Genomic DNA, 24,197 nt, shown 5'->3' with positions numbered 1-24,197 from the left:
AGGATTCCACTCTTAGATCAATCCATTTTCAAGCAGGGAATGATCAAACCCATTAAAAAACCCTTTTTGAAAGGTCAAAACACTGATTTTTTTCTTTTAGAACACCCGTATGTTGGAAATGCCTATTCTGTTTTGCGTCAGACTTTCCAGAAAAATTTTACTCTGACAGAGGACCATGCAATGAAGATTCTTGTGATATTAGAGTGGGGGGTCAAAATCAGCCTTCTAATGGAATTGAAGATGAAATCTTAGCTGTGGACCCATTGCAACACATATACAAATAATACAGTATGTAGCTTTTGGGGCAAAAGTATTGTTTTTTCACATGTGTGATCAAATGAAATGAAGAGACAATCAATCAAAATGCTACAGAACGAATCACTGGGGTTTTTTTTGTTCGAGTCAGAACAAAAATTTAGTGTCATTATAGGAACTCTGGTTACCAATTATATTGTATTGTTATTACAGATAAACCTGCAAAGGAAGATGAGACTCACTGGAGTTATAACCCAAGGTGCCAAGAGGATTGGAAGCCCAGAATATATAAAATCTTATAAAATTGCATACAGTAATGATGGGAAGTCATGGGTGACATACAAAGTAAAAGGCACCAATGAAGATATGGTAAGACTGAGTCACCTGTGTGTGAATGAAATCCCAAGGTATATCTGACTTCTGAAATCAAAAGGTATCTCCAGTAGATGAGTCTAATTGTCTAACAGAGAAAGCACTTTTATGTGTGTTGCCTTATTATTTTTTCTGGAAAACATAGCAATACATTTCCACTTTATGTCAGCTAAGACTTTCTTACTCTTTAATTGATGGTTCTATAAACACTGTGTCCCCAGGCTAGAATAATCCTGTTTATTACACTTAACTGATTTTCATTTTAATTAGTTTACCAGTAATTACTCATGACTCTGTTTTCAATTTCGTTTTAGTACATTGGCGGATTGATTTAACCCTTGATGCCATAGAACCTGTTCACCAATGTTCATGTCTGCATTGCAAAAATGGTATCTTCCTGTAAAAAAAAATGTTTACAATTTAGTTAGAATTTATTTTTATACAAACCAGCACAGAATGCTTTACTGTGAGAGGTAGGATAGAAGTAAGGCACTTCACAGAATTGGATACAGTTTCTGTCATGTAGGCAGAGGGAATGCTGCGTTGAAAAGACTGTAATGAGGTGGGGAAGCAAAGTGTAAGAGTATCTAATTACAATGAAGAGAGAATAGAAAAATCCTTTAAGGGCCTGAGTTGAATCCCATTGCAGTCAATGGAATCTCTCCAGCTGACTTCAGTGGAAGTTGGATCAGTTCTTAAATAAGGGAGGGAGAAGTAAGTTTGAATCAGTGTTAATAATTGCAGACTAAAATGAACAGGGACATTTTAATACACAAGTTGAAGGGAAGATGTGTTTTTAGTGTATTAGTAGCTGGATCATGAGAGAGAGAGAGGTCCCAATTCAGCAAGATTCTTAAACACATGCCTTACCTTAAGCATGAGTACTACTTGTAGAGTAGTTCTACTAAAGTCAACAAATAGAAATACCCACATGCTTCAAGTTATGCTCAAATACCATGCTGAATCCGGCCAAATTAGGCAGCATAGATGAAGGAGAAGCCTCTAAATGTGGAATATCATGACAAACAGGATATGAAGACTAGAAAAGGAAGCGGATATATATTAGGGTGACCAGATAGCAACTGTGAAAAAACTAGGTAGGGGGGCAATAGGCGCCTATATAAGAAAAAGTCCCAAAAACGGGACTGTCCCTTTAAAAATGGGACATCTGGTCACCCTAGATATATGGGTCCATGAAGATAAAGTAAGGATCCAGTTGTCATCCTTGTACTATTTGAAATGTGTGATGATTTTTGTTGTTGTTGTCACAGGTGTTCCATGGCAATGTGGACAACAACACTCCCTATGCCAATTCTTTCACGCCTCCAATAAAATCACAATACATCCGGCTATATCCTCAGGTTTGCAGAAGACACTGTACTTTGAGAATGGAACTTCTTGGCTGTGAATTATCAGGTGAGTTAGCATAAAACCTATTGTCCTGTAGTTTAGAATATTCATTCCTAGTATAATTCCATTGACATCTGTGACGTTACAGCATGGTTGAATTTATTTCTTTATATTTAGAATAGGGTATATATTTTTGTACACATTGACATTAAATTATTTGTTACTTGAAATGGATACAGAAGGCTGAGGTATTTAATGCCTATTTTGCTTCAGTCATCACTAAAAAGGTAAGTAGTGACCAAATGCTTAACAAAACTAAAAATAAACACAGGAATAGAATTCAAGTCAAGATAGGGAATGATCAGGTTAAATAAAGAATATTTAAATATGTTAGATGTATTCAAGTCAGCAGGGTGTGATGAAATTACCCTAGGATACTTAAGGAACTACCTGAAACAGTCTCTGAACTGTTAGCTATTATGTGTGAGAACTTCTGAAGGAAAGGTGAGATCCCAGAGGACTGGAGAAGGGCAAACATAGCAACTATGAACAAAAAAGACCCAGGGAATTATAGACCAGTCAGTCTAGCTTTGATACCTGGAATAAATTATTAAACAATCAATTTGTAAGCATGTAGAGGATAATAGGGTTATAAGGAATGGCCAACGCTAATTTGTGAAGAACAAGTAATGCCAAACCAACCTAAATTCTTTCTTTGACAGGATTACTGCCCTAGTGGATGGGGGGGAGCCGTTGACATCATGTATCTTGATTTTAGTAAGTCTTCTGACACAGTCCCACATGACCGTCTCATAAGCATATTAGGGAACTGTGATATAGATGAAATGACTATAAGGCAGTTGCAAAATTGACTGAAAGGCTGTACTCACAATGTAGCTATCAATGGTTTGCTTTCAAACTGGGGGGACATGTCTGGTGGGATCCTGCAGAGGTCTGTCCTGGGTCCAGTACTATTCAACATTTTCATTAATTACTTGGATAATGGAGTAAAGAATATAGAATTGGTGGATGACACCAGGCTGGTAGGGGTTGCTAGCACTCCAGAGGACAGGATTAGATTTCAAAATGACCTTGACAAATTGGAACTACATCAACAAAATGAAATCCAATAAAGACAAGTGCAAAGTATTATACTTGAAGAAAAAAAACAAATACCCAACTACAAAATGGGGAATAGCTGGCTAGGTGGTAGTACTGCTGAAAAGGAATTGTGGGTTATAATAGATCACATGTGGAATTAGTCAATAATATGATGCAGTTGTGAAAAAGACTAATATCATTTTAGGGTGTATGTAAGAGTGGGAGGTAATTGTCCCACTCTACTTGGCAGTGGTGTGGCCCAGTTGGAGTATTGTGTCAAGTTCTGGGAACCACACTTTAGGAAACATGAGGATAAGTTTGAGAGAATCCAGAGGACAGCAATGAAAATGATAAAAGTTTTTAAAAACCTGATCTATGAAGAAAGGTTAAAACAACTAGACATGTTGAGCAGGGGGTTGGACTAGATGACCTCCTGAGGTCCCTTCCAACCCTGATATTCTTTGATTCTATGTTTAGTCTTGAGAAAAAAAAAAGATTGAGATGGAATATGATAAGGGCTGTTATAAGTGAGCTGTAGCTCACGAAAGCTCATGCTCAAATAAATTGGTTAGTCTCTAAGGTGCCACAAGTACTCCTTTTCTTTTTGCAAAGACAGACTAACACAACTGTTACTCTGAAACCTGTCATAAAGAGGATGGTGATCAATTGTTCTCCATGTCCCCTGAAAGTAGAACAAGAAATGGTCCGCTTAATCTGAAGCAGGGAAGATTTAGGTTAACTATTAAGCAAAACTTTCTAATTATGAATAGAATAGCACTGGAACAGGTTTCCAAGCGAGGTTGTAAAATGCCCATCATTGGAGATTTTTAAGAACAGGTTAGACATGCACCTGTAAGGGATGATCTAAGTATATTTGGTCCTGCCTGTGTGCAGGGGGCTGTATTAGATGACCAGAGGTCCCTTTCAGCTCTTCATTTCTTTGATTCTATAATTATTTATTTACATTAGCACCTCGAAGTACCAATCAAAATTGTGCTAGGCACCGTACAAACACATACCAAGGGACAGTCTGTGCTCCCCACCCACAGCTTACAGCCTGACTGGACAAGCCAGACAAAGGGTAGGAGGGACAACAGATACAAAAGTCAAGTGACTTCTCCAGGGTTACATAGCAGGTCAATGGCAGAGCTGAGAACTGGACACAGGTCTCCAAGTCCTGCCTTCCTGTTCAGTGCCCTATCTACTAGACTATGCTGGACAGGCACTGTATAACAAGCTCGAAATTGCAAGAGGTCAGTAAGCTGCAGCTGAAGAACTTTCAAAGCAAAATAAAATGCATTGTGCCTGGTTGCTTTTGATGAAGTTTGATTTGATTTAGATTTGTTTTGTGGCTTTCCTACAGAAACTGTGATTGTGTCTTGGAGCAAAAGTAAATGAACTAGTGAGCCAATATAAACCCTCTCAAGGTTTGTTGTAGCAAAGGTTACAACACATAAATGTAATGCTTGACCCCTTATCCGCTCTCTAGCGTGTGAATTCTTTATCTGTCAAAAGAGATCAACATTTCACCACAGGGATTGCTACAGTAAATTCATTTTGGGATGATTTTACCTGGCTTCCTGTTTTACTGTATAAACAATAGTCATCCAGTTCCCAAATGATATATCACAACAGTCTGAGTCAAATAATTCTTGGTCCTCTAGTGACATCAAAATCAGATTCAGAAATTAAAAGTTAATGCATTAATCTCACTGTAGCCCTTTCCAATACAGATAGATTTGAAAGTAAATAGAAAATCCTGTTTTAGGTGCTTTAGTGTATTAGATTTTTCTTTCTACGTTTTCCATTTCTGGAACCACAATTTAGAATAAGTCCTTGCCAGAATGACCAGGAATTGTTTTGCTCAAAGAACTGTGAAAGCTACTAAAGTGATTTCATTTCAGTGGTCTCATCTCAGTTTCAAGGTCACCATTCCTCAGCACTGTTGTCACAGTCTGGGCTCATCAGAACAACTCCGTCTCAGTGGAAAGCCAAGTACAATTACACCTAAAGACAGACTAATGCATATAATTCCAGGTGGTTTATCTTAGGTTGAGATGCACTCTTAGAGGTCTGGGGGTTTCAGAACTGATCCCCCCCCTTTTTTTTTAATGAAACCTTTCTAATTAAAGAAAGTGTAGCAAGATCAAAAGATGGACCTTTCGAAGGCCCCAATTCAGCAGTATACTTAGGCCCAGGGCTAACTTTAAGCACAATAGTCCTATCTAAGCAGGGCTATAAGTGAATTTTATATGCCAACAAGCACTTTCTATTCCTGTGCAACCAGCCAACTATAAAATGAACATTTATTTCTTTCCCTGGCTTTTTTTTTCCTGCAACTTTCTGCACTTAGAGCTAGATTCTGCCAACCTTGCTCATGTGGAGTAGTACCTTATTCACAAAGTGGTCCCGTTAGTATTCACGTGTCCTTCTGTAGAGTAAGGTACTGTACTACTCAATGTGAAGAAGGGAAGCAGAACCTGCCCATCACTTTTGTTTGACTGGCATTGCATTCTTGGATTTACAGATCACCTGTTTGATTTCTCAAATGGGCAGATTGAAAGTGAGAATTATAGGCAATGTGTATTTTCATATACCCAAGCAGTCTGTTATTTTTCATAAGCAGAGTTTTAAAATCTTTTTTTTGTTCACCAATAGATAGATATGGCAATCAAGACAGAACATAATCTTTGTATTAAAATAATTGTCTTGCTCTGCTCTTACCACTCCTTCACAAACTCTAATGTAAGGCAAGTCAAACATAGTAATTTGAGCACAAGCCTAGGTGATGGGAACTCTTGCATGCAAATATCTAGCTTTGGCACTGATTACTTCTGAGCTCTTGCACAGTTATATGAGATGCTGAGTGCCTCTTGGGAGGTGCTAAGCACTGTTGAAGTCAATGGGAGTTGAGGGTATGTAGAGGACACGGGCAAACTGACAGACAAGTTGTTATGCTACAACCAAAGACCACAGAGAGCATGTCTACACCCGAGCATGGATTATCTCTAGACAAATTGGAGGATTGGGCCAAAAGAAATCTGATGAGGTTCAATAAGGATAAGTGCAGGGTCCTGCACTTAGGACGAAAGAACCCAATGCACAGCTACAGACTAGGGGCCGAATGGCTAGGCAGCAGTTCTGCGGAAAAGGACCTAGGGGTGACAGTGGACGAGAAGCTGGATATGAGTCAGCAGTGTGCCCTTGTTGCCAAGAAGGCCAATGGCATTTTGGGATGTATAAGTAGGGGCATAGCGAGCAGATCGAGGGACGTGATCGTTCCCCTCTATTCGACATTGGTGAGGCCTCATCTGGAGTACTGTGTCCAGTTTTGGGCCCCACACTACAAGAAGCATGTGGATAAATTGGAGAGAGTCCAGTGAAGGGCAACAAAAATGATTAGCGGTCTAGAACACATGACTTATGAGGAGAGGCTGAGGGAGCTGGGATTGTTTAGCCTGCAGAAGAGAAGAATGAGGGGGGATTTGATAGCTGCTTTCAACTACCTGAAAGGGGGTTCCAAAGAGGATGGCTCTAGACTGTTCTCAGTGGTAGCAGATGAGAGAACGAGGAGTAATGGTCTCAAGTTGCAGTGGGGGAGGTTTAGATTGGATATTAGGAAAAACTTTTTCACTAAGAGGGTGGTGAAACACTGGAATGCATTACCTAGGGAGGTGGTAGAATCTCCTTCCTTAGAGGTTTTTAAGGTCAGGCTTGACAAAGCCCTGGCTGGGATGATTTAACTGGGAATTGGTCCTGCTTCGAGCAGGGGGTTGGACTAGATGACCTTCTGGGGTCCCTTCCAACCCTGAGATTCTATGATTCTATGATCTCAATCTTAAAACCCTGAATTATCCTCCTAAATGTTTATCCCACAACTCCCCACACTCTGTGGTCACTTGGCAAAGAACTGTATTCTCACCAGGCATGCACACTCACGCTCTCTCTCTCACTCTCTCTTCTATGCCTCTCTGTTCCATGCAGAACATAGGGCCTTCACCACTGCCTTACATCTTTATCAGTCTCCTAGTGCCATCTTGGCTTCTTGCCTTGTCATTCTGAGAGCTTTCAGTTCCAATTCTAGTATGCATTTCTGTCTTAACCTTAGTCTACCTCATTGCACTTTATCCCGGGGGTTCCAGTCCAACACTTCCCTTGTTATGTTATTTGGGTCTTTCCTCCACGTATGTCCTAGCCATCACCATTTCTTTTCCATACTTTCCTATCCTGTCTTTATAATCATGAGTATTATAATACTCCCTCACACCATTTGTTTTAAATAAAAAGTTTTTTGTACATACAAAGTATTGAAGGAGTCTCCTTTGCACCCTTGTTCAAAGCCCGAACATCAGAAATTACATTAGTGTGTTGGGCGGGGGGAGGGGGTTGTTTTGTTTTTTTCTGTAATTATTCAATTAAATATGTGATCTATAATGGATGTAGTTTTCTTTGATATAGCAATAATTTGTTGTCCCTATTCCTGTATGCATATAATGTTATCTCCTGGCTTAGTACCTCTGCCTCTCTTTCTGCAAGCAGTTTAAGATTTGTGATATCCTCTTCTTCCCTCTAACTTTTGGAGGTGGAAAGAAAAAGTGTAAAATTACGTAGGTGCACAAGCATGTACAAGGGTGGGTGCAAAGTAGGAAAAGTAGATGAATGCAATTGATGGTTTCATTTTCTGTGATATATTGTTTTTCAACGCTGGCCGAAACTGTTTTGACAGCCCATTTTTGTTTGTCAGGCACTTTCCCCTTCCTCTTCACACCACCCCTTCTTCAGATGAAGCACTCTTCAGGAATCATAGAATCATAGAATATCAGGGTTGGAAGGGACCCCTGAAGGTCATCTAGTCCAACCCCCTGCTCGAAGCAGGACCAATTCCCATTTAAATCATCCCAGCCAGGGCTTTGTCAAGCCTGACCTTAAAAACCTCTAAGCAAGGAGATTCTACCACCTCCCTAGGTAACGCGTTCCAGTGTTTCACCACCCTCTTAGTGAAAAAGTTTTTCCTAATATCCAATCTAAACCTCCCCCACTGCAACTTGAGACCATTACTCCTCGTTCTGTCATCTGCTACCATTGAGGACAGCCCTAGTAATCCAGTAGTGATACTTTGATACTGAATAATACACAAACTGCCTTTCTAAACCAATGTATGAATCTCTCTCATTTCTAACTCTGGTCAAGACCTATATATCACTCCCTCCCACTCTCACTATGCTGATGTAGCGTGGTAGTGAAAACAAGCCCTCTGACAGCGTTTTCTTGGGCAACTTGCCTGAAGTGAGCTGTAGCTCATGAAAGCTCATGCTCAAATAAATTGGTTAGTCTCTAAGGTGCCACAAGTACTCCTTTTCTTTTTGCATCATACCACCGTGGCTACACTTCTGTTTTTTGCACACTAGCTTGAGCACAGCCAGCGCATGTACATCCGCCCAATCTGAGAATTACATGGCATGGGTGGCAGCTGTGCCAACTGTGGCAGCATGGCATGGGTGGCAGCGCTGGGTCCTAGATGAGCTTGTACGGCATTTCCGGCAGCCCCTTCACTGCTATCGATACTCAAGCTAGCTAGATCAAAGCTAGCTCAGGTATGTCTACATGTGCTGCAATCATACTTCTGATTGCAGGGTAGACAAAACCTTAGCCATTCTCCTAGCCAGCCACATACCCTACCTTTTCCTTATTCATTTTTATCACAAGAGCCCACACAGGCCATCTGCCTCTTCTAGGCCTCTGTTTTCTTGTTACTGTGCTGCCATCGTATGGGAGTTCTGCTGCCATGACCTCCATAGATCAGAAGACACCATTGTGTTCATCTAGTTTGTCTTCCTGTCTAACACAGGCCATAGAATTCCCCCAAAGTAATTCCTAGATTATATCTTTTCAAAAAACTTGCAAGATTGATTTAAAAATTGTCAATGGTGAAGAATCCACCACAGTTCTTAGTAAATTATACCAATGGTTAATTAGCCTCACTGTCAAAACTTTTTTTTTTATTTCCAGTCAGAATCTATCTAGCTTCAACTTCCAGCCATTGGATCACATTGTTTCATTCTCTACTAGACTGAAGAGCCCATTATTACATATTTGTTCCCTATGTAGGTACTTTGACTCCTTCACTTCTCTCAGTTAAGCTAAATAGATGGAGCTCTCTAATTCTGTCACTATAAGGCATGTTTTCTAAACCTTTAATCATTCTTGTGGCTCTTCTCTGAACCTGCTCCAATTTATCAGCATGCTGCTTCAATTGTGAACACCAGAACTGGACACAATATTTCAGCACTGGTTGCACAAGTGCCAAATATAGAGGTCAAATAACATAGAATCATAGAATATCAGGGTTGGAAGGGACCTCAGGAGGTCATCTAGTCCAACCCCCAGCTCAAAGCAGGACCAATCCCCAACTAAATCATCCCAGCCAGAGCTATGTCAAGCCTGACCTTAAAAACTTCTAAGGAGGGAGATTCCACCACCTCCCTAGGTAACACATTCCAGTGTTTCACCACCCTCCTAGTGAAAAAGTTTTTTTCCTAATATCTAATATAACATCTCCACTCCTACTTGAGATTCCTCTGTTTATGCATTCCAGGATTGCTCTTTTGGCCACAACTTCACCTTGGGAGCTATGTTCAGCTGATCGTTCATCATGACCCCCAAATCTTTTTCATCATCACTGCTACCCAGGGTAGAGTCCCCATTCTGTATTTGGTCTACATTGTTTATTCCTAGATGTATACATTTAGTCTTATTAAAGCCCTTATTGTTTGCTTGTGGCTAGTTGACCAAGTGATCCAGATAGCTCTGAATCAGTGATCTGTCCCCTTCATTATTTGCCACTCCCCCAATTTGTGTCATCTACAGACTTTATCAGTAATGATTTGGTGTTTTATTTCCAGTCATTGATACAAAAAAAAATTTAAATACCGTAGGGCCAAGAACTGATCCTCATACCCCACTGGAAGCACATCCACGCAGTGATGATTCCCCATTTGCAATTACATTTTGAGATCTATCTGTGAGCCAATTTTTAATCCACCTAATGTATGCCATGTTCATTCCATATTTTAACTTTTTCATCAAAATATTGTGTGGTACCAAGTCAAATGCATTAGAAAAGTCTAAGATATTACATCAACACTATTACCTTTATCAACCAAACTTGTAATATCATCACAAAAAAAAATATCAGGCTAGTTTTACAGGATCTGTTTTTCATAAATCCGTGTTGATTGGCATTAATTTCATTACCCTTTTTTAATTCTTTATTAATCAAATCCTGTGTCAATCACTCCATTATCTTGCCTGGGATCGATGTCAGGCTGCCAGGCCTATAATTACCCATGTCATCCTGTTTATCCTTTTTAAACATTGGCATAATACTAGCTTTCTTCCACTCTTCTGGAATTCCTCAGTGCTCCAACATTTACTGAAAATCAGCATTAACAGCCCATGATCTCCTCAGATGGCTCTTTTAAAACTTTTGGAATCTAGTTGTCTGGACCCTCTGAATTAGAAATGCCTAACTAGCTTCTGTTTAACATCCTCCAGAGATAGTGGAATGGAAAGGGTGTTGTCATCACCATATGATGAGATTATATCATGTGTTTTTCTCCCAAATACAGAACAGAAATATTCATTGAATACTTCTGCCTTTTCTGCATTATTATTGATAATTCTACCATTTCCATCCAGTAATGGACCAATACCATTGTCAGGATTTTTTGTTGTTCCTAATACATTTTAAAAAACTTCTTATTGTCCTTGACTCTGCTCCAACCTCTTCTTTCTCCTAGTAGATCCAAATGCACCCTGCCTCTGCCCAGTGAATAAACCCCTCATAATTCATTGCACAGCATCATGTCTGTTTGGAATTACTTGTTAAATTTTATCTTAGAAACCTAAAAGAGGAGAGGAGAGGAAGGACCAATATCCATCAATGTCCATCCTCATCTGCAGTCACAGTAAATCATGTGGGATATGGCCACCTGATTTTAGCAGACAATCCCTGCTTAGTTCTCCAGAGGAAGCTACACCCCCTCCCAGCTATAATATCTATAGTCTACACCTTGCTGCTGGTATGTGTTTTTTGGCAAGATATCAAGTTATGAAAAAGTACAGATGTGATTAGTACTCAAGGAATTTTCCTTAGCACTAGTAGCATTAAGAAAGAAATATGTATTTTGCAGAATTACACTTCCTTGGTGTTAAGACACCACTACAATGAGACATGGTATAAGAGTAGAGTAGAATAAATTAAAGGAAACAATGGTTATGTGCTGGATAGGAAATCATGTATATACATGAGGCTGAGACTAGTGAGAAGGACTGGGGGAAAAAATCACCTTTTTTTCTTTACTCTGTAAATGTCTTAGAAAATATTTTGAGTTCTCTATCTTGTTTTCCATTCTTTCAACATGTGTTATAATAAAATGCCTTGCATTGCCAATTTTTGGTTTGATTGCAATTTCCCCCAAAGAGGTTCCTGATTAGGGCCCTTTCTGTGAGAACTGCTTTCTTTTTTTTCCCTCTGTAAGATGGTTTATGGGTCTAGGTACCTCTAAGGGCGGTTAGTCATCAACAAGAGTCTTTACCCAGTATTACTCTGCTTTCGCTGGAGTGGGTTTCAGTGTTCTGGGTTCTTAGCTACTAACTGATGGTGCCTCCACCCCATTGTTTAAGGTAGTCAGGAGCCCAGCCTTAGCTCCCTATCTGGTTTTGACTATCGCTGACCCAGTACTTCTCCCTATGCCTAGCCTGATACCTCATACATACTCTTCTGACACCTCCATAACAGATGAAGCAACCATCAAGGTACATTTTATTTACCGGGGAAATATAAAGGAAGCATATAAAGGGAAGGGGAAGATTGATCTGAACTGAACACTCTATGACCCACAAGTAGTCAGGGTGGGTTTCCTTGATTCACGAGTTTATTCCACACTAGTGGGTGTCATAATGTGGAGGAACCCTTGTATCTTAATGAGTTGTGGCAGGCCTGGAGGTTGCGGCAAGGTGATGAGGGTGCCTATTCACCCAGTGGGTAGCCTGTTTGCTGCAGCAATAGATGTTACAGTAAAAAAAAAAAGTCCTAATGGTGGATCGGGCCTCCTCAGTGTTTCTAAGTGAAGTTGCTCTCTCCCAGAGTAGTTTGGCAGACCCCTTCGGGGCAAAATAGGTAACCTCCCCAGGCAGGAAGAGACAGACAGGAGATCACTCACACTCCCTCAGGCAGGTCCATCCTCCCTTCCCCCTGTTGACTTAGTCAGCCATCCATCCCTAGGGTTCACCTAATCATAAGACTCCTTTATTGGCAAGGTGAGCACACTGCACTTTTCCCCATATCTCATCTATCTGGCAACAAGCTTGGCTCCCTTTCTTATCATACCCACTAACGCAGGTTATACTACCAAAAAAAAAAAAAAATCCTAAAAGGTACTGTAGTGAAGTAAATAGTCTCATGGATTCCTTTTCACTTTTTCAGGTTGCTCTGAACCTCTGGGGATGAAATCAGGGCATATACAGGACTATCAGATTACTGCCTCCAGCATCTTCAGAACACTCAACATGGACATGTTCACTTGGGAACCTAGGAAAGCCCGGCTAGACAAGCAAGGCAAAGTGAATGCCTGGACTTCAGGTCATAGTGATCAGTCACAGTGGTTGCAGGTAAAGTTTCACTGTTTCACTAATGTTCTTAGTGTCTGTCTATGTTCTATATGTTTCTTGTACAGGAAAGTTTTGTTGATTTAGCATCAAATCTTGCTTTTCTCACCTGGGTATGTAGGGAACAACAGTAGTGGAATCTATCTAGATCTGCACATGGGAGATAAGGCTCCAGAGAGCTCAAACTTGGGTGCACTACTTCATTGTTGTTCAATATGTGCCAACATGCAGAAAGGCATGGTGAGGGTGGGTATCCAAATTTAATGAACCTAATCTTCCCCTCCACCTATTCATGAGGCGCCTAGCAGCCATGAGTATTACTACAGCTAATGGAATTGAACAGCGGCTATGGAATTACTGTACTGGATGCTTGACTGCCTGTTGAGAGAGATTCTATCCCCCAGCCCTTGCAAAACTCCCTGGGACAAAGTCCATTTACTTGAACTTTTGCATAAGGTGAGCAGCTTTGGCTCCTAGGAGTTACCTTAGTCTATTTGAAACTATTCAAAATTACCTTCCCCCAACACTTTTGAATCTAGTAAGATTGATTCAACACATGAATTCATTATGAAGCTGTTCACAAAGGTTGTTTTCAGTCTGAAAAGTGATTTGTAGACATTACTGGTAGGCTAATGGGAAAGATAGCAACAAATCAGCACATGGAAGCCTATTTGACCAGTCATTGTGACATTTACTTTTTTGAACTGTTGTATGTTGCAGTGTTTTGAGACAACTGCCAGTTTGGAATGAAATTCTCAGCATGAAACCTCAATAGCACTGGAAGTGTGCTACTAACCCCCTGCAAGCTTTTCACGTATAAATTATAACTTATTAGCTTTTTTACCTACAGATGCTAAGCAATTTAGCAAAGTGATTACTATCTCCTCTCTAAGCTTATACACAGAGGGAAAAGAAGTAGTGACTGCATTGTCGATTTACCATTTGAATAATTAAAGATGTCTGGATTTGGTGAACTTTTTTAAAAACAGTCTGTCGAAATACAGTAATGTTTTAAGTCATTTTAGTGGGGTTTTTTTTCAGGAGGAAGTGGTTATTGTGTTTTGTGGTGAAAGAATGGAAAAAAGTCTCTCTCCACCAAAAAGAGAGGCAAGCCAGATCTAGGGTAATTTTGTCTCCATTGCTGATCCAAGGGAGCCAATGGCATTCAGAGTCTATAAAAAAATGCTCTGTGATGTTTTATTCTATCAAGGTTTCAGAGTAGCAGCCGTGTTAGTCTGTATTCGCAAAAAGAAAAGGAGGACTTGTGGCACCTTAGAGACTAACAAATTTATTTGAGTATAAGCTTTTGTGAGCTACAGCTCACTTCATCAGATGCTTATGCTCAAATAAATTTGTTAGTCTCTAAGGTGCCACAAGTACTCCTTTTCTTTATTCTATAGAGGGTGACAATGGATTTGTCATTGTCTACAGATGGTAAGCGAGTTAGGGAGCTATATAACAGGAAAGGACAGCATTTCTTATTTTCTAACATTTTCTGTTTTGTTTGAAATGCTTTTTCCTCTCTTTTTCTTCCCTTCCCTCAAACTAATTGAGTATGCAAATTAATTCACGTTGCATTCATTTGATTCCTGGCAGGTTTTCCATCAGTCCGGTAAAACTTATGCCTATTTTTTTCTTGTTAAAATATGCAAGAAGTCTATAAGGCAAGTTAAATCTGGAAGGGATTCTTTTGTTTTGTTTTTAACTTTCATAATATGATTGCAGAACATTTAATGGGAGCATGACTATTTTCTTTCCTTTAACTTAATATAACATGCTATGGATGACTGGAAGTTGTTATATTTATGGTACTTTTCCTAGAAAATGCTAACTATGTTTCAGTAAAACCAGAGGCATTAAACCATTTGAGTTTTCAATGCATAGACTAGTTATTTTGTACTGTAGTCCAACGCCTCTGAATTCATATGCTTAAGTTATTGATGTGCCCAAACACTTCAAGTCTAGGTAATAGCTCTGTAAGAAAGGATATACCCATCATTTAAATTGGTCTCCGTATTGTTTTTTTCTTTGCTTTTGGTCCCTTTGGGAAATTCCCTTTATACTCATCACATTGCAATCTTTTAACATAGTGACTGCTTTTTCACAATGCTACTTTCACAGAATCTAGGAAAACCTGATTTGTAGGGAAAAATGTATAAAAGCAAAGTTATCCATTTTTTCCTCAATCACTGCATGTTAGTATGGAGGCTCCTACTAGCAGCTCCATATCTAAAGTTGTGTTCTAAAATGTGCTTAAATTGAGGCATAAATTCCTGTTTTTCTCTAAAGAAGGTAGCCCACCAGTATGAAACTTCACACAGTATTAGCTATCATGCCCTTTGAATTTTCTGTACAGTCTTTGTTTTGTTTATCCTTATTTTATTTTTTATTAGGAAATCTTTGACATTGGACTCTTGGTGAAATTGGTCCTTGGCCCTTCAATCTTTCATTGTTGACTGATGTATTTTATAAAATATGCGGGTCTACATAAATCTTGGTAGAAAGAGGTATCCTGAGTAGATCTGATGCAATTTGTTGTTTCGGGGGGGTGGGGGGGGAATATTGATTTTTAGGATCATTTTTTAACCATTCATCACAGCTGAAAGTTTATGTTCCAATGGTTGCCAACATATTTGTGTAATGCGAATAAACATTTTGACTATTTATGGGCAGTTGTTGATTCACAGGAGATTTGGGATAAAATCTGCTCCAACAGCAACACTATTTCTGACGTTACACAGGTGTGCTCCTTAAAAAAACCCAAAATAAATAAAATTTTAAAAACCCCTCCACCTTTAAGTATTTTACAGCTTGGAAATTAATATAGGGAAAAAATTGTTGTTAAGTAGTAACATACAATCCACCTGATGCTAACCCACAAAAACAAGGAAATGAAGAGTTAAGGCACCCCAGTACATACCCTCTACTTCCCCCACCTCCTGGCATGCACCTTATTATAACCACAACTGTTGTACATGCACTGTAACTGTATGTCTTCCCACTTGGGCATTCCCAGCACTCACTGCTGTTATTTAATTAATAAAGCTTTAAACGTAGTCACTTGGTGTGGCTCTTTCATCTCCTCCCCTAAAGATCCCGCAGCCTCAGCCTGATCACCTGAAGCTCCGGGCAGATTGGTAACATAAATCTGTCACAATGCCAGCCTCCAACAAAACACACTATTACCCCATATCCATAACTAATTATGAGAGGAAGTAGTTTGGTAAAGGGGTGTGTGGAGAAGGCTGGTGAAATTCAGTGACCTGTGTTACACAAAAGATCAGATTAGATTATCACAATGGTTTCTTCTGGCCTTAAAATCTATACATCTATGAATGCATCACGCGCTCCCCAAGTGCCTTCAGGAGGACTTCTGTTTAAGTTAAAATCCTGAGTCTTGTGGACTCTTTCATCCCTCCTCCTGCTGTAAAGGCCACATTTTTATTCTACAGAAAAATAACCTATTTCAAAGCCATGCAAGAGCATCTGTTAATTTGCTATTCAGTAACTGTGACCATTACCCCTGCCAACTATTCTCTACTGTCCCTCATTTCCTAGGCAAATGGAAACTCAACTTAGCGGTATAGAATACCATAGTCTATGCCCCTTGATCAAGACTGAGATGAGGTAGTAGGTTTCAGAAACTTTCCGCTCATGAACACTTCTCTTTAAGGGTTTTAGAGAGACAAGGTGGGTGAGGCAATATATTTTATTGGACCAGCTTCTGTGGATGAGAGAGACAAACTTTGAAGCTTACACAGAGCTTTTATTTAGGTCTCTTTAAGGGTTGTGTTTTTTGGGGAGACATCATTTGAAACTATGCATATAACAGTAATCTTAACAAAAACCAAGCTATGTTAACTAAAAGCAAGATATATTAAAAATAGAGAAGAAATGTAATTAAAATAAAGAAATTGTCTGCTTAATGTATCTCGATGTAGACTTCTCGTAGTCTTTTCAGTCTAGTTACAAACCTAAAAGGAAAGAGCTTACATTCCTTAAAAACATTCCCCTCTTTCTTACTTCTCTGATTTGCCTGTCAACATTGTTTGCTGCACTAGATACCAACTCCTCTTGCTGTTTCCAGAGATGTTTCCTATCTAGTCCCTGTGACTGGGTCAGCTTGCAAGTTCAGACATATCACCATTGATTTCGGACAGCCAACGCCACTTCCCAGTTTCTTCCAGTTACCTACATACACAATAGGGTTTTCAGTTGTTGCTTTATCTAGGGGATGAGCCATTGAGAATACAAATATTCTTAACTATGATTAATATCTGTCTTTCAAAGGCTTACTGACCAATCTCAGGGACAGCATTTCACAGACAAGTCTGCACATCTCTGCCTGTGACAGCACCTGTCTGCCTTTTCTGACCCCTTCTGGATGCACTGGTGCCTCTACGCCCCTTGCTCAAGGAAACCCACTCCAAAGAAGCTACCAACAACATTTAGTCCTCCAAGGTCTAGAAGGGCCAGGAGGAGACAATGACCAATTGGGAGTCAGCAGGCCAGTTAAGAAGACTAGCCTGCTGCTTCTCAGGGCAGAATTGGGTGAGACTGGACAGTGTCTCACAGAACCCCAGGGTCTTTCCTTCAAGCACCACAACTAAGAGCTTGTATTTGAGGCTTTGTTTCTTTATTTATAGGCCCAACAGCCAAATTCTGAGGGGTTTTTTTTTTACAATGTTTAAAGACTGCTGCTGAATTAATAGCATAGGCTGCCCTGCTGCAAGTAAGCAGCCAAAACGTGTGGACTAAGACAGGAAAAGCCTGCAGGTTCTATGGTGCATTATTACCTGCCACGCTCCCCCAGCCATTTTCTGTATTGTCCTTTCAAACAAACAGATTAGCATTTTCCTCAAAATCAACCCCTACCACTTATTTTCTGGTATTATGAACTATGAATTAGGGAAGAGGTCCAGGCCCTCTTTCTCAGCAATGTATTGTTAATTGAGATTTTGTTTTAGATTGCATGTTCTTAATTCTGCTAAATCTATACATACATTTATCACTGTACTTGTAAGTATTAGAAACAACTTAATTATTATAAATAGGGCTCTACTTCCATGAAATTTTTTTCTGTGTATTTTGCCACAAGGCATGGGAAGGGTTTTCTAGCTTGATGCCCATGAATGATAAGCCTTAAACAGTTTATTCTCAGTTTTACACTGTTCCCATGGAACTCTGATGTTTTAAGAAAACCACTGTTCCCTCAAAAATAGACAGGAGCAACAAGCCAGGTCATCTTTTAATGTCTCTCCTGTTGATTACATGTGAAGGAATCAACTAAGCATGATCAGAGAGAACACCAACATTGATACACAACATATTGCTGCTAGAGATTGATAAAATGGAATCACTGTAGCCAATTAGTTTTAGATGTGTATAGATTTCTGTTTCACACCTGATTGCTAATAATAATATAGTATATTTTTATTAGTATTTCCCCCGCCACCAAACATTTTCTCCAGTATCAGATGTTGTCTTGGAGCTTTTGTACCAATATGTTCAGATATCAGTTGGAATAACCCTTAACTTTGCTTATGCTTTTAGCGTAATGCAGGACCACTATTTTTACCTTCTAAGATCCTGATGGTGAGAGGCACAGATGGAGAGTCTTATTCAAAATAAGTCATCACTTTCTTTGTGTTATATTTGCAGAAAACAACATCTGCCTATGATACTGTTTTGTGCAAACTTAGGATCTGTGTGTCTTCTTTTATATAGACTCTTTTCTGTTTAGTAAAAGATTTGCATGTTCATTTTCTAGATAATCAAACAAAAAATATATTGTTATTGATTTGTTGGAACAGACCTGTGGTCCCTAGAGTTTGTTTTATCATATGTTTCTGAGAAAAGCAGAATCCTTAAAGCTGGTATAAGTTGCATCTGATTATTCCCCTGGCATGGGGGGATCTCCAGTGGCATAAAGCCTTCTATTTTTCCCTTGAAAAAAGTGAATGGACCAGGAATGGGAGGGCAGCATGACTAGAATGCATTGAGCTCCAATGATTCACGGCTCGTGTAGTGCCCCCTAGGGTACCGACATGAATTGGAGGAGCTGATTCTGGAGTCAAAATGCCCCTGGCAGCCCTGGAAATTGCGAGAGTGCAAAACTGGTATACAATCAGCTTTCCCACCCACTTCAAGTCCTGTGTTCTAGGGTATTGCAAATTGAACATGAGCCAACAATGTGATGCAATTGCAAAGAAGGCTAATATTCTTGGATTCTATTATCCGGAGTGTCATATGTAAGACATGGGAGGTGATTGTCCTGCTCTACTCAGCACTTGTGAGCCTCAGCTGGAGTATTGTGCCCAGTTTTGGGCACCACACTTTAAGAAATATGTGGACAAATTGGAGAGAGTCCAGAGGAGAACTGCTAAAGTGATTAAGACTGAGAAACCCTGATTTATGAGGAAAGGTTAAAATAGGCTTCCAAGGGAGGTTGTGGAAGGATTGGAGGATTTTAAGAACAGGTTGGACAAACACCTCTCAGGGATGGTCTAGGTTTACTTGGTCCTGCCTCAGCATGGGGGACTGGACTAGATGACCTCCCAAGGTCCATTCCAACCCTACGTTTCTAAGATTCTATCACTTCAGTCTTGCCTGGGTTCACTTGAGTCAACTGCTCTTCACCCAAGAGCTGATCTCTTGTAGGTATTTTGATATTTTAATAGTGATAATTCTTTCATCAGTTGAGAAGGAGATATGTAATTGAATGTTGTCAGCATACTGTTGGTGGCTAAGCCCATGGTGTCTCATTATTTCTCCTGTAATCTCATGGCAAGATCCAAATTTGAAAAATATAGAGAGATTGTAGAGCTGATTCCCTATAACCCCTAAATCCATTTGCCCTGTGCCAAGTACAGCTTATCTGTGTCCAAGGATCTGGCCCATAAGTGTGTTAGGATTTGGTCCTTAATTTCCAGAATTCAAAATGTAATGCTATAAAGATTGTCATCTGCCAACCTGTGTATTAGAACTGCAGATTGTAAATAAACCATTAAATGAAAGCACCTAGCTTGTTTATGATTGTCCCATAATAGAGACCTTTTAACATGAGTCATTAAAAAAAATTACTGTGTTCTTTGGGTGATTTTTAATGGTCTCATTGTGTCAGCAAATTTTAGCTTAGGTTTTCCTCATGGACAAAGAGTCAGTATGTCATCAGAAGTTTATATACTGGTTCATAGAAAAATATTTGGTGTTAGAATGAATTACTGTGTTAGGATTTACATGGGTTATCTTAATTGCTGATCTCAATTTGACAAGGAGTGAAAACTAGCCTAGGTAAGAGGATGCAGGTAAATATAATAGTGGGTTGGTTTTAGTTTTTATACTAAAAATATTCTTTCTGGCATCATTTTATATTTCAAATTAAGGCCAATTGTTTAATTAAAATGGGTTCAGTGAATCAGAAGTATATTTTCTCTTCAATGACTAATTTTAAAAACTGCTGAAAGTTGGAATAAGGAAAAATGCTAGTTTAAGAGAAATTTGGGTAATTAACAGAATGAGGAAATTATATGACTTCTAGATGGCGTGGAGTACATAAACAGCATGTTATGACAGTGTTTTTAAGATATAAAAGTATTCAGTGGAAATTGTAAGCTTAATTATAATGTATCATAAAACATATGAATCCCTCCATGCAGCTCCACTGAACCTCAGCCAGCACCATTAGAGTAGGAGAGGGGAATTAAAACCCTTTAAAATCTAAGCCAACTCTTTCTCCTGTGCACCCTCACAAATGGCCTCTCTCCTGCATGCGCACTCTCTCTCTTCACCAGGTGATCTCATATCCTCTAAATATAGTGGATTTGGTTGTTTTGGAGAGGTGGGGGTAGGTGAGAAAATTGTATGATTGCTGTTTAACCTCCCAACCATTGCCTGCAGGAGTTCATGACTATGTCTTGTAATTTGTTGTTTTTCTGCTACAGTTCTTCATATTTAGTTCATTGATGATCAAAGATGGGAAGGTAGATAATTGAGGAAGTACCTAATATAGTGGGAACAATTTAATGAACAGAGGTGATGAATGGTGGGTGGGTGAGAGACTCTTACTTTTGTATTGTTTGTGAAGAATTTAAAGTGTTGGCGTTGGAATCTGTTGAGGCAGGAGGCATTGATATTGTTCCTCAGAGTTTTCCATGTGGGATGGGTACGGTTTATAAATATTGTTTCTAATCATCTCTCTACATCTTGAATGATCTCTATGATCATTGTTCTAATGCTCTCTCTAGATCTAGAGCCCAACCTGGGTTCAGTTATGGGAACTAGTGGATGTAGCAACTTCCAGTTTAGATAGAATGGGAGAAAAGCCAATTGGACAGAGTACTTTAAAGGATTCTTTTTGTCAGTGGTTCCCAAACTTGTTCCGCCGCTTGTGCAGGGAAAGCCGCTGGTGGGCCGGGCCGGTTTGTTTACCTGCCGCATCCGCAGGTTCGGCCGATCGCGGCTCCCAGTGGCTGCAGTTCACAAAGAACCGCGGCCACTGGGAGCCGCGATCGGCCGAACCTGCAGTTGCAGCAGGTAAACAAACCGGCCCGGCCCACCAGGGGCTTTCCCTGCACAAGTGGCAGAACAAGTTTGGGAACCACTGCTCTATGGTTTGTACAATCAGCCTGATCTCATTGCCAGGTTGTACAGCAGTTGTTCCATCCAGTTGTTCCAAAGACCAACTAATGAGTACTTCTGGAAGGTTTTCTTAGGCCTTGTCTACACTGTGGGGGTAAGTCAACCTAATTTATGCAACTCCAGTTATGTCAATAATGTAGCTGTAGTTGACGTAGCTTAGGTTGACCTACTGTGGTGTCTACACCGCGCTGGGTCAATGGGAGACACTCTCCCATTGACTTACCTTACACTTCTCATTCTGATGGAGTACAGGAGTCGACAGGAGAGTGATCTGCGGTCCCTAGACCCTCTAAATCATCCCCTGGTGCATCGATCACCACAGCGTCAATCTCTGGTAAGTGTAGACATGCCCTTGTGTCCCTTATGTTTACTCTATCTGCCTGATCTCCAAGCAGAGGGGCTGTGAGATGATAGTAGTTTCACACTCAGAAAATAGGCAGACACAGGTGCACAGCCCCGACCGGAGCCAGAGGCACACTGGTCCGCCTGGCCCTGTGCTACCAGCATGCCCCTTCCTGTTGGGGGGGGCCCATGCTGCGCCACACAGCTCCCCTGCCAAGCACCCCCTGGATCCAGTATGCCCAGAGCCCCCCTACAACCTTTCCACCACAAATGCACAGTGCTGTGCACACACACCCACCCAACCCAGTGTCCCCCTGCCCACAGCCCCACCACAGCTGCCCAGCACCCCAAACAGAACCTCCCACTTGCTAGTTTCCCAATACACAGAGATTTCCCTTCCCTCCCTTCCAGTGCCCTTCCCCACAGCCTCACCACCACAACTACACAATGCCCCACACAGACCCCCCACTGCCCAGTGCCCTGACACACATCTCCCACACTGCCCAGCACCCCCCAACAGGCCCCCACTGCCTAGCACCCCAAAACACACAAACTTCCCCCACTGCCCAGCGCCTCCCAGACACTCACCATCACACCCTGCCCCCTTCCCTGGCCTCACTCACCAGCCCTGCTGGGAGGTCTCTAGTTCCTAGGGTGAGAGTGGCGAGTGGAGTATCCAGACTCTCCACGTGCTATCCCTGCCACAAGTGCGAGCTCCGTAGCTCCCATTGGCCGGGAAAAGTGCCAATGGGAGCTGCTGGAGCCACAGAGCGGGGCTTGCAGGCGCCAGCAGCATGCAGAGCCCCCGCACCTTAACAGCCAGAGGGACCTGCCAGGGGGCGAGGTGGGGAGTCCCAGCGGTGCTTACCTGCGGCGGCTCCCATCCCGGGAAGCATCCAGCAGGCAGGTCCCTCTGGCTCCTGGGGTGGGGGGTTGGATCGGGGGGTGGGGACAGAGGGCTCTCTGTCCGCCCCCAGAGCCTGCAAGCCATGCCCCTGCAGCACGCGGTGCTCCTGCTGGCGGGCAGATGCCGGGAGCTGCCCCAGGAAGTGGTGAGAGGCAGCGCCAAGGCTGCGGTCCAGACGGTCCCAATATCGGGACAAAGGGCCTCCTGACCGATGTAAGGTCGAAACGTGGGACAAGTCCCCTAAAATTGGGACTGTCCCTATAAAATCGGGAAGTCTGGTCACCCTATGATAGACAGCTCTGAAAGAGAAGGTCCGCTTGAACAGCAGAGCAACTGTATTGATAGATATAACAGTATCTATCAGTATTGATACATAAAAGCAGTTCCATGGCATAGTCTTGTACTGTACTTAATGAATGATGTTTCCAATTCTTTCTTTTAAAGGCTTTTGTAGAAAAATATAATGAGTTAACTTTGTTACAATGACTGCTACTTATTAAACAGAACACATTCATCTTTGGTTATAAATATCTGTGAGAAGTTTCCCTAAGCAGGTGAAGCTGCCTCACTGTTAGCTTTAAAGAGTTTCAATTCCTTTACACACTTACAATTCCTCTCTGTGTATCACTGTCTTACAGACAAAAGGAAATTGAATAATGACAAATTTCCCATTACAATAATGGTTTTTGGTTCTGATAAAAAGAAATAGAGAGCATAAGCTGAAGCTCTCCAGTTGTTCTGAAAGTGGATGTACGTAGGCTTCTGAGGTATTCATTGTTTTTGAGTATTTACTATAAAGATCTCACAATTACTTGATACCAATAACAGGACCCTCTGAAAATGGCACAAAGAGTTTAATGTGAAGGCTGGTAGGTTTTTCATTTGTTTTACACTGCAAGCAATTGAATAATAGCCATATTTTCCACTGATTTTCACTAATGATTTATGGGCTAACAGATGCATAGTTATTTCCCCTGATTTTTGTCCATTTATAATAACAAAACCATATTTTCTTTCCTTTTTTAAAAAAAGAAAAAGGCAGACTGGTCAAAATACCTTAGAAGGAGATGGAAGGTGTCATAAAAATAAAGGGAAGGGTAACCACCTTTCTGTATACAGTGCTATAAAATCCATCCTGGCCACCTGTAAAGAGTTAAGAAGCTAAGATAACCTTGCTGGCACTTGACCAAAATGACCAATGAGGAGACAAGATACTTTCAAAGCTGAAGTGGGGGGAAACAAAGGGTCCTCTCTATATGTGTGATGCTTTTGCCGGGAACAGATCAGGAATGCAGCCTTACAACTGTTAGTTAGTAAGTAGTCTAGCTAGAAATGCATTAGATTTCCTTTTATTTAATGGCTGGTAAAATAATCTGTGCTGGATGGAATGTATATTCCTGTTTTTGTGTCTTTTTGTAACTTAAGGTTTTGGTGAGAGGGATTCTCTGTGTTTTGAATCTGATTACCCTGTAAGGTATTTACCATCCTGATTTTACAGAGGTGATTCTTTTACTTTTTCTTTAATTAAAATTCTTCTTTTAAGAACCTGATTGCTTTTTCA

At 40.7% G+C, this 24,197-nt stretch overlaps 1 protein-coding gene across 1 annotated transcript in view; it reads left to right on the top strand.

Moving 5' to 3' along the window:
- Positions 1-24,197, top strand: part of EDIL3 (EGF like repeats and discoidin domains 3) — a 392,377-nt gene that overhangs the window by 302,949 nt on the left and 65,231 nt on the right. The window contains exons 7-9 of the mRNA XM_073344422.1: positions 469-624; positions 1,899-2,043; positions 12,566-12,750. Of these exons, the coding sequence (XP_073200523.1) occupies positions 469-624; positions 1,899-2,043; positions 12,566-12,750 (486 nt within the window). The remainder of the gene's footprint in view (positions 1-468; positions 625-1,898; positions 2,044-12,565; positions 12,751-24,197) is intronic.

The sequence above is a fragment of the Lepidochelys kempii genome, chromosome 5, assembly GCF_965140265.1.
Source record: "Lepidochelys kempii isolate rLepKem1 chromosome 5, rLepKem1.hap2, whole genome shotgun sequence".
In the NCBI taxonomy this organism is placed as follows: Eukaryota; Metazoa; Chordata; order Testudines; family Cheloniidae; genus Lepidochelys; species Lepidochelys kempii.
Note: the sequence above shows the minus strand (reverse complement) of the source record. Positions and strands in the feature narration are given on the sequence as shown.